At 42.0% G+C, this 12,085-nt stretch overlaps 1 protein-coding gene across 5 annotated transcripts in view; it reads left to right on the plus strand.

The window, feature by feature from the left end:
* cblb (Cbl proto-oncogene B, E3 ubiquitin protein ligase) overlaps positions 1-12,085 on the plus strand; it is a 128,871-nt gene that overhangs the window by 64,252 nt on the left and 52,534 nt on the right. For all 5 annotated transcript variants that reach the window (XM_037120431.1, XM_037120432.1, XM_037120434.1 and 2 more), the window contains 3 exons: positions 344-475; positions 8,934-9,134; positions 9,591-9,785. In XM_037120431.1, the coding sequence (XP_036976326.1) occupies positions 344-475; positions 8,934-9,134; positions 9,591-9,785 (528 nt within the window). The remainder of the gene's footprint in view (positions 1-343; positions 476-8,933; positions 9,135-9,590; positions 9,786-12,085) is intronic.

Here is a 12,085-nt window from a genome sequence, read left to right on the forward strand (position 1 = left end):
TGAATTTAGGACATGATTTTTAGAATATTGCCAAACAGAGGAAATCAGTGTATGTTACTGTTTATAGATAGCTTTAATTGTTTTTTATATTAATTGTTTAATAGCTCTTATTATAGCTTAGGAAAAAAATAATAATCTCCCCTTGTGACAGCAACACTGACTATGACAATTTAAAGGTCATGGAATAGCTCTGAGTTAGAGATGGAAAGTCCTTGCAAAAATCATAAAATCTGACACAAGTATATGTATGTGTCTTTGTGAGTATTTTCGTGTTTTTGTTCTCAGGTGTAATTTGATATGTGCCCCTTTCAGTGACTAACCTGAGTTTGCTCTGCCTCAACAGGAGCAGTATGAGCTGTACTGTGAAATGGGCTCCACTTTTCAGCTTTGTAAGATCTGTGCTGAAAATGACAAAGACGTGAAGATCGAACCCTGTGGTCATCTTATGTGCACTTCCTGTCTTACAGCCTGGCAGGTATTGTAATGAACCATACTACATTTTATAGTGTGAAGATGTTTATCCAATGTGTAATGAGGAATAAATTCCTTTGTGCTTGTACCTTGTATTTCGAGATCCATTGTTGCCATTACACATGTATGGGACATCTGGGTTTATGCCAGAATTGTCTAGTTTTACAAAAAACACCAACAGCTTACATGTAAGATATGAACAATTTTCACTCCTCAAAGTGGAATGAACGTGGTTTGAAGATTAATAAGCATCTGAAAATAAGTGAGAAAGGACTATTGAATAATAGAAGCAGCTTTCAGCTTCCAGTGCAAGATACGTGGTAGAAAAACCCTGTCACTTCCTCCCTGTCCTTGAATCCGTCCTAATCGAATTTCCACAAATCAGTGAGTAGTGTTTCTTGCTGTGTGCTATTACTTTGTGCTCATTCCACAGCACACCGTCCAGCACCTCTGTCTTCATTGCGCTTGTACACTCGTTTATGCAGCAGAAGCTGTTCCACCAAAGAGTGTTTGTAATATCCTTCCCCTTATGAGTCATTTACAGCGAGTCCAGAGACCCCCTCCTCTCCTTCCTCACCCCCTCAGTCTGTTATATCCCCCATTACCACACATAACTCCTTTGCTTGGGACATCTATTTGTGGGGCTGTTTTGAGGCCAATGGATCTGCTGCTCTATTGCAAGTAAATGGAACAATGAAAGAGGAGGATTATCTCAAAATTTCTTTAGGAAAGCCTAAAATCATCGGTCAGAAGATTGGGTTTTGGGTGAAGGTGGGTGTTCCAACAGAGCAATGATCCCAAACAAACATCAAAAGTAGTAAAGGAATGAATCAGTCAGGCTAGAATAGAGGTTTTGGAATGGCCTTTCCAGAGACCTTTCTTGCCAGCAAGCTGCAGAGGAGTGGTTAAAATTTTTACTAGAGGACTACTAGAATCTTATGGCTGACTGTTGAAAGCACCTAACTGAGGTAAAACTTGTAGAGGTACATTTCACCAAATATTAGTGTTGGGACCCACAGATGAAATTATTCATTTTGGATTTCGAAATGGACTCTGAAGTGAACTCAGTGTCCCAGAATACCCCAGTCTTCACACCTAGGTGCAAAATTCAGGGTTGAGCTACTATTGATCAGGGTGACAGACCCCCACTGATCAGATGGTCAAAACCCCAGCGCCTACATTGTTCTCTTTCTTTCACTCGACGCCTGCTACTTCTTCAACTTTGGATCTTCAAGGGCTCCTCTCCACCTCCCCCCGTGGGGCTGCCTGCCCCCAAGATCTCTTCTGGACCCAACAAGCTGTGGAGAACTGCAAGCTGCATTGGCAGCAGGTCCAAAGAACTTCTCCTCACTGCAGCAACACAAGGGCCTGCCAATCTGAGGATCTGAGGAAAACCAAGCAGGTTAGCACTGAGCTGCTATCCTTGCAAAGGAAAGGAGCAACCAGTTTCCTCCTCTGCTGACTTTCATCAAATCCTGCACAGCAAGAACAGCTTTGTTCCAACACTGGAGCCCCAACCTTCTCCTGCAACCACCAGCACCGTTTCTTCAAAGACTGGTAACATTGAACAAGGCTTAGATAGCATAACATAGCATAGCACAGCTAAGCACAGGACTTTAAACTCGGGTTGATGTAATCTGTTCAGTTTATGTGTTTGTCCACTGTTTGGTGTTATTATGACCTAAAGTCAAGTTATTGGTAGTTTGCTTTCCTAGACGGCAAATTTGACATTAGTCGAATTATGCCTCACACAGACTCAGGGTCTCTGCATGCAACTAACCATCTTCTATAACCTGGCATCATGTCACACACAAGCACACACATATTCCTTGAAGCTAGAGCATATCACACCCACATGTGATTGTCATTGTTTCTTTGTTCTGCCAGGCACACACACACAGACACAGACACACACACACACAGACACACACACACACACACACACACACACACACACACACACACACACCTGTATATAGTACATGTTAGATTATTTGCTTTCATCTTTGTGTTAAATAAAAGACTTTTGAACCTTTGTGCTGTCTATTTAATATTGTACAAGGGTGAATGTTGCCAACCTCTACACTGTCAAGAACTCCAAAATCCTTCAACCATTGCTAGCTGTTATGGTACATTTGGTTGTAATTATTAAGTTAATTATTAACCAGAGTTATAAACAGTTGAGTAAATTTTTATGAAATCGATTTAGTAAAATTGCTATCTTTTCCCTTCTTCAAGGATGGTGCCCCGAGGTGATTTAATGCAAATTGGATCATATCAGTTATAATAATTAATAATGATCCCAAATAATCATTATTGATAGCTGAATTTAACCTAAATCTCCCTTTTATTGTTGCATAAACACTCCTTAACCTTAACAACATATATATATATATATATATATATATATATATATATATATATATATATATATATATATATATATATATATGTATATATATATATATATATATATATATATATACATACACACACACACACACACACACACACACACACACACACACACACACACACAGTGGACCTGGGTTCGACTCGGGACCATTTGCTGCGTGTCACTCCCTCTCTCTCTCCCCCTGTTTCCTGTCTCCCTCTTCAGCTGCAATAAAGCCATGAATGCCAAAAAAATACTTTGAGCAACAAGCAAGGACGAAACCTCTGCACATGGGACGCCCGCTTTACCAAGTGAGCTAAACAGCGCCCCACTGTATGCATATTTTTGATCCAGTAGATTTGGGGTCATATTTAGAGAACTATAATAAATGTATTAGTGAACCAAACTTCATGATTTTTGGGACAAATTATTATGTCTTCCACTCAATGAGAGTTGTAGAAATCATTGGGATTCAAGACTGCCATGATAAACATGGTCTTTACAACCGTATGTAAACGTTTGACCATAACTGTAGGTTTTGCCCCATTATAACCTCGAAGTCTCGACATTTGCAAATCCGTCAATGTAGAATGTTAAGTTTATCAACACCCTATTTATGAACTTAAGTGTCTATTTGAGTTTATTTCTGAACAGATGTAAAGCTGTGTTGCGACCCATGAAAGTACCAATAATCAGTCCATTTATTGAACAAGGAAAACATTTAGTAACCAAAAAAGGTTGGTGAGCCAGCAAGAAAGAAACACAAGGAAGGGGAGTCAACCAGGCCAACTCCCAAAGGGTTGTAGGACCCGGGCTCTCCCCCCTAGTGATGGGAACGGCAGTATTTTTTACTGAACTGAATCTCTAGAATCCGTTCAGTAAAATGATTGGTTCAAAAGATTTGTTCACCGAACCGTTCAGTGCTCTCCAACTCCCTGAACTGATAAGCAGCCAAACGATCCGTTATTCAGTTAATAATTCAGCCCTGAGGTTCACGTTCACTTACTGAGGGACGGTGCGCAATCATTCGCAGGAGACACAGTGCTGCTCTGAGTGGTAAACATGCACTAAAATTATTACACGGTGACAGTGTCCTCTGTGCACAGTAAAATCACTTAACATGATGCTACACGGATGTTAGCAACATAGCACTAATTTTAGCAGTACCGTTACTGAACGTGAATTATCTCCTCTGCCCTGGCTGAGTGAGAGACACAGCACCTCTTTCAGCACAGTGCGTGAACGAGAATCACGTCCTCAGTGACAGTTCCCTGCCTGCAGTAGGTTCGCGAATCATGAATGAATCACAGTGCAGACGAGAATCACGTCCTGACAGTTCTCTGAGTGAGTCACGGCAGTTCCACTCCTGGCAGACATGCTCGCGGCTGAGCTCAACTGAACTGAGAAAGGAACGAATCAGTCCATGGAGTGATCCCGTTCACTTCGTTAACTGAAAAGATCCGTTCGTTCGAACGACACATTCGCGACCAACACAACACCACTCCCCCCTAACCTGAGACCACCCAAACTACAACTAAAAAACAAAGCCGTGAAAAACAGGGGCTACCGGGCTCACCAAACGATCCATAAACTAAGGACACAAAACTGATACATTTTAGATCAGATAGCAAAACTCAAGTTGCAGCTCAGGCTGGCAGCAGGAGAAGTCAGAGAGTACATTTACATGCACAGCTTAGTCAGATTACAGCCATAGTTTGACTATGCTACTCCATCAGACAACTGCAATTGTCCGAGTATGCATGCTGGTTAGAAAATAGAATTACCAGCCGAAGCATGTACGCTACCAATACGCTAGGTGGCACTGTACCCATTTCAACTAGTGGTGATAGAGCAACCTCTTGCTGACCTCTTTACGTCACCAGCTGCCTTGGCATTCGAGAAAGATGCGGTACAAAGAGCGAGGATAAGCTACATCTTTGTACATTTCGTATATGGTGATAATTACACAAACTAGATGCACAATGGCGCACTTGCTTGTGGTTATTTCGGAGGAAAGCCGCCGCCGCTGCAGTCCTTCTACTTCCAGCTCACTGTCCCGGGGAAAAACTCTCAAGCCTGCGCAGAACGCAAAAATCCGATCTGATCTGTGCGTATACATGCAGGAGTAATGCGACTATCAATCGAATAATTTACGTGTATTAATTCGACTATGAGAAATCCGATCCGGTCCGATTTTAGTCAGACTTAGGTGTATACATGCATCATGCATCTGATCATAGTCAGACTAACCCAGTAATTTGGTTTTCTTGAGTGTCATGTAAACACACTGAGAGAGAGGCCACATCACACGTTCTCCCTCTTTATAGGTCCTCCCCCCAAATCAAATTAGGGCCACCTGGGAGGAAGCACAAAACAAAGGGCATTAGAAGCTCTGGTCCTACATCTCACCTCCAGCAGGCGGGGGGAGTATGTAACACCCTCACCCTAAGTTATTTGACAGTACATCCTGCTGGAAAAATAGCAAGAACAAGGTTAACACGAAGCAAAAAATTTAAAAAAAATTCAGTTTTGTCAGGATTTACTGTTCAGGAACCAACTGATTCCAGGCGCGACAATGCGTCAGCTACAAAATTATCCCTGCCACGGACATGTATGACTTCCACACCAAGGGCCTGCAGTCTCAAACTAACCCTAACCCAAATAGATCAAGTAACAGCACCAACTGAAAAAACCTTGGGAAACTTCTGAGCAAGCTCATCCGGAGACTGCCTACCAGGGACCGGCGCAACTTCGGATATAACAAGCACCTTTCCGCAAGCCAAATCTTCCCCCATTAGGAAGGCAACTCCCTGAACCAGGAAACCAGGGCACACCACCACGGTTACTTCACCGGACACCAAGTCCGGCTCAACAAGGATTTTATGCAATGGCACACCTATGTTCTCCATGCTTAGACCCAACACTGGAACATCAGAGCCGACAACAGACTCATCACTTAGTGGCAAAACCCCCAGAATAAAAGACTGGGAGGCAGCCGTGTCCCGCAGCATCTTCACTGGAACTTTTAGACTGTCGCCAGGCAATGAGACAACACCATCCATCACAAAAGGAGCAAAGTATGCCAGCCCACTGGACATTTAGACATCACAGTTCGGTTCAAGTCTTCATCAAACTTGTTTACTAAAGCTACAGGTTTTACATTTCGTTCTTTCAACACCGGCAGCTTGCCACAATATGCCCCTTTTTCTTAAAATAGAAACACATGACATTATCCTTAAGATCCTCCCTGTCAGCCGTAAGGCAGGAACACACTGGCCCAACCGTTGGACGTCTGAAGCATTTGGAGAGTCTCAGACGAGGTTGGGAACAAATATGTTTGGTGTATTCAGCTACATTGGAAGCTTTCAGAGCCACGCGGACGTTGTCTGCTCCGACTGAAGCAGACAAGGGCCGTCGGACGTCTGAGCCATTGCATTCTCTGATTGGTGGTGTGCTAGCGAATCAGCACGGTGTGTGGGAGGGGGGGAATACTGTGTGTGCATTGGTTTTCTACTCACTCCATTCCGTCATTCCCCGTTTTCATGCTTTGCTGTCCTGGCACGTGACTAGTTGTTATGTCCGTTCAGGACGAAATAATTTGTGTTTGTTTGGTAACACCTCGCTGCATGTTTAGTATGCAGCTGTTTTTATCTGAAATATTAAAAACATATAAATATTTATCTAAAAAGTTTAGTTTTGATCGAAAGTAAAGAGAGTGGCGTGCATAAATCTCTCTTTTACATCTCACAACACAAGCGCCACCCGCTTATTGCATCTCACGCAAGCGCAGAACATACACGCCACTGTGGAGTAGGCAGCACGTCGAAGCAGTGTGTTTCAATGCAAATTTTCTGCTGAACGGGTCAGACAAGAGGCAAGGGAGTGGTAGGAGAGTGGTCAGATAAGGCAGTTGAACGTCTGGGCGGTGTGTGGGGGCCTTTGATATCAAGCTCTGGGGGACCAGATCCACTGACACTCCGAGACACTTCAGCCAAACTTTCAGCACCAGTCTTCCCATTACCACTGAGGCTTTCAAAGGGCTTATTAATGTCACTGAAAGGGCGATCCACAAACACGGCTTTGTGAGTGAGGACATATTCATCAACCAACACATCAGCTTTAAACACATCACAAGCTTTTTGTTCATTCAAGTATGTTGACACTCTCTCCGGGAGACAGATTTTAAAGTCTTCCATCAGTACTAACTGTTTAAGCTGTGCAAAATCATGAACGTTGTTAGATGTACACCAGCGGTCAAAAAGAGCCTCTTTCTCACAAGCAAATTTGACATAGGTTTGATAACCTTGCTTTTTCAGCCTGCAAAACTTCTGATGATACACTTAAGGCACCAGCTTGTAAGCTATAAGCACAGCAGCTTTTACTTTGTCAAAGTCAAGAGACTCTTCCGCCGGAAGCAAAGCATAAACTTTGTGCGCTTTACCACTGAGGACACACTGCAACAGCAAAGTCCACACATGTTTGGGCCACTTAAACGTAGAAGCCACACCCTCAAACAGGATGAACTATTTATCAACATCCCTTTCATCAAAAGGAGGGACCAAACAAATGTTTCTGCTTACATCAAAATCTGCGGATTTAGCGGAAACTTCAGAAAGCTCTAACTCACGCAAGTGAATTTTCGTTAGCTGCTCAAGCTTTTTTGTTTCAAGATCATGCATATACTGCAGCTCTTTCTCTTTTAGAGCCAAATGTTGTAACTTCACTTCCAACTCTTTAAGTCTTACCGTTTCGTCAAGACTTGACAGAACTGGAGATTTAGGAGTACAGCGTATAACTCTGATTTAAACTCCATCATGAAAAGCCAAAAAAAAAAAACTGTCCACAAAGTCACCCAAACAGCAAAAGGGTAACAAACAGTAACTTTTCACTAGTGACAAAGCAACAACTAAAACTGTGTACACAAAGTCACCTCAACTCCAAAAAGCATAACACACAGCATACCTAGCCTCAGGCAAGCAATCACCAAACCACATCCAGACAACACAGGCCTACTGCCACTAAGCCACCCAATCTAGATAAACAACCACACGTTGAAGACTTTAAGAGTCTCCAATCAGGTCTGACAAGCCCCCAAATTATGTTAAGACCCTCAAACATAGCTCATCCCCAGAGGGCCCAACATAATCAAATATACAACCAGGTCACAATAATCAGTCCATTTATTGAACAAGGAAAACATTTAGTAACCAAAAAGGGTTTGTAAGCTGGCAAAAAAGAAACAAAATGAAGGGAAGACACCCAGGCCAACTCCCAAAGGGTTGTAGGACCTGGGCTCTCCCCTTTAACCAAGGACCATCCAAACTACAACTAAAAATCAAAGCCACGAAAAATGGGCTACCTAGCTCACCAAACACTCCGTAAAACTAAGGACACAAAACTGACACATTTTAGATCATAGCAAGGGGGGGGCATGTAACAAGCTTGGAATGTTTTTTCTCCACTCACCATGGCAGAACTTCAGGAGCAGTTTTTCAGTTCAGTCATGTCTGTTGGTGAACTGTATGGTTACCTTAGCATCTATGACCATTCCTCTTAACCTCCCACTCCTTCCCCTCTCAACCCACTTGAAATAGGGATACATTTCATCAGATGGGGACGGTCCCCTGCCAAGTCCCTAACCATATGGCCACCACAAATGCAACTTTGTTCTCTGTAAATATTGTCTGCCTTTGATTTTGGCTTCTGAGTCTGTGGCAGGAGACTGACTGAAAACCAAAACCTCCTTAATTCTCTTATTTGTGACCCCTGTTTGAAAAGGGCTGCCGTGTGGCCAATATATGCTGTAAAGTTGCAAAACAGTTTTCGTTGGAAAGGATCTACACAAGCATGTATCCAGTCATGACTTTGCCAGAGTTCTTTCATGAATGTGGGGAAGAGAGATATGGTAGTAGTAAAGCACATAACCATAACCATGTGTATCCTAGCTGTGTGCAGCATCAGCCCTCCCGCTAGTCCAAGTGATTCCTTATGTTTCCACTCCAGTGTGTGTTTGTGTGTGTGCATGAAAATCCTGTTTGATGCAAACTCTTTCTTTTATCTGTTCCAGGAATCGGATGGTCAGGGTTGTCCATTCTGTCGGTGTGAGATCAAAGGCACAGAACCCATAATTGTGGATCCCTTTGACCCTCGAAATGAGGGCAGCAAATGCTTCCTCCTGGACCAGCACAGCTGCCCCTTGCTGGAGCTGGATGATGAGGAAGACCGAGAGGACTGCCTGGTCATGAGCGGACTGGCAAACATCAGGAAGGTAAAGACTTGCAGGTAGTTGATCTGTTTAGGTTACGTAGGTGAAATGGCTTAAGAAATTGAATATGCCACTTATTTAGGGTGTTCATAATACTCCTAGAAAAGAAATAAATAAAGAAAGACAAAAAAGTATCACAACATTCTCTAAGATACTATAATAAAATGTATGTCTAAAAGTCTAGTCATTTCTAAATATATATGTATGTATATATGTATACAGTATGTACATATATATATATATGTATACAGTATGTACATATATATATATATATATATATATATATATATATATATATATATATATATATATATATATATATACTAATATTGTAATATATACATGTGTATATGTGTGTATATGTGTGTGTGTATACACACACACACACACACACACACACACAAATATAGACATGAGGAAAGGAATACTCCTTAAAGAAATAATTGACTTTTCTTTCAGCACTGTGCTGAACGCCAGAACTCGCCAATGGTGTCTCCCAGCTCTTCACCTGTCAGCCAACACAGAAAGGGTCATGGAGGAGACCTAAGCCACTGTGTCCAGCACCTTGGCCTTCCCCCAGTCCCACCACGACTTGACCTCATCCAGAAAGGTGCCATTCGCTCCCCATCTGTTAGTCCCACTGCCTCCCCCAAGGTAAGTCACATCATTCCTCTGATATAAAGAAAAATGGCCACCTGTGTTTTCCTGTAAATAATCAATAAAGTTACTGTTGACTGTCATATAAACATTTAAAACTATTTTCATGTCAAATTATGTTCAGGAAGTGCTTTACAGTTCAAAAGGTACAAGGTAATTTAGTTTTTAATCAGCTAAACATTGTCAATCCACTTTCACTGTGTCTCTGTCAAGATGTGGGTGCAACAGCCCATGGCTTACTGTTGCTTGATCAGCAGTCCCCTATGCTGTTCTTAATCCAAAACCTTTGCTCTCTTCTGCAATGCTGATGAATGTATTCCCATCATAGACAATTTGTGTGTCAGCAGTAGCAAAAAGCTAATAGCAAAAGCTAATAAAATAACAGTTAAAACATTAAAATGTTAATCTCCACCTATGTAAAACAAAACAGGGAGAGGGAAACTAACAGTTGCATCTCAAAGAAATTTGGAGGGAATACTGTTACACTGGACACTGGGCAATATCGAGCTCAATTGCAGGAGGGTGTTTGGCTGGAAGAGTGTTTGTACATTTTTTGTTACACCTGCTCAGGCATCTCATCACTCAGGCAGTTCCAGCTGCTAGAGGAATTGTGGCTCCCAGGAAGCTAACCACTATCACTTTTTTGGATATAATTTATGAACTCTCTGTAATGGAAAGACACCTTTTCAATGAGGCTCCTGGAATGCCAATTAGAGGAAATTTGGAAAAAGTGGAAAATGTATATTTCCATGAAAAAAATAAAAAATATATAAAGAAAGAACATGTTTATTCAGCTCTTCATAACTCAACAAACCCTATGTACTGTCTGTTTTTGTTTTGTGTTAAAGGTCCCATATTATGAAAAACACGTTTTCTCTGGTCTTTAAATATATAAGCTGGTCGTCCCTGAGCCTGCCAACTCCTAGAATTAGGAAAACAAGTGATTCCTGCATGGTCTCTGCAGCCCACCCACTGATAAAACGGCACTCCTACAGGCTGTTCAGATTCTGCTCCTGTTATGTAACGAAAGGAGTCATTATCATAGGCCAACCTCCTCTGCGCGATGATAGGAGATATCCGAGAGGGGGGCATTCATAAATTCGGTGTGTCCAGCGGAGAGATAACAGTGTTGCACAATATTGTCTCTCAGAGCTAGACACGCAAATTGCTCTGTTGTTGGTTGTAAAAATCAACATAAGTACCTCTATTCTGTCCAAGCTACAACAAAAGAGACAGAGGTTGCATTTAATTTTTAATGATAACGTGCCGGCTGCAGTTCATGTTAGCTTGTATGTGTGTGCTTAACACTTCACATCGCACTGCTTCAGTAACACATACATTTTAAAGTTGGGTAGCGCTAATCCTTCATTATTGGTGGTGCGTTGCAAAGTTGGGAATATTAGTCTAGGTTATTTATTGTTCCAAATATACTGCCTAACAGAGGAGTCATGTCTCTTCCAGTATTTTATTGGTGGAGGTACGGGAATCATTGCACAAAATTCACATGGGGCAGAATGTTCATTTTCACCACCGCTATCCTGGACCTCAATGATGCTGGTAGAGTGGACCACTTGTTCAGATCCTTTTGAATATTTACTAAAATGGTCTCGTAGTTATCTTGGATAACTCACTGCATTGATGTACAGTGGGTACGGAAAGTATTCAGACCCCTTTAAATTTTTCACTCTTTGTTTCATTGCAGCTGTTTGCTAAAATCAAAAAAGTTTATTTTATTTCTCATTAATCAGCACCCCATTTTGACAGAACAAAAACAGAAATGTAAACATATTTGCAAATTTATTAAAAAAGAAAAACTGAAATATCACATGGTCATAAGTATCCAGACCCTTTGCTCACTATTGAGTAGAAGCACCCTTTTGAGCTAGTACAGCCATGAGTCTTCTTGGGAATGATGCAACACGTTTTTCACACCTGGATTTGGGGATCCTCTGCCATTCTTCCTTGCAGATCCTCTTCAGTTCTGTCAGGTTGGATGGTAAACGTTGGTGGACAGCCATTTTCAGGTCTCTCCAGAGATGCTTAATTGGGTTTAGGTCAGGGCTCTGGCTGGGCCAGTCAAGAATGGTCACAGAGTTGTTCCGAAGCCACTCCTTTGTTATTTTATCTGTGTGCTTAGGCTCATTGTTTTGTTGGAAGGTGAACCTTCTGCCTAGTCTGAGGTCCTGAAGAGGTTTTCTTCCAGGATATCACTGTACTTGGCAGCATTCATCTTTCCTTCAGTTGCAACCAGTCATCCTGTCCCTGCAGCTGAAAAACACCCCATAGCATGATGCTGC

The sequence above is a fragment of the Acanthopagrus latus genome, chromosome 13 (genome assembly GCF_904848185.1).
Source record: "Acanthopagrus latus isolate v.2019 chromosome 13, fAcaLat1.1, whole genome shotgun sequence".
Classification (NCBI taxonomy): Eukaryota; Metazoa; Chordata; class Actinopteri; order Spariformes; family Sparidae; genus Acanthopagrus; species Acanthopagrus latus.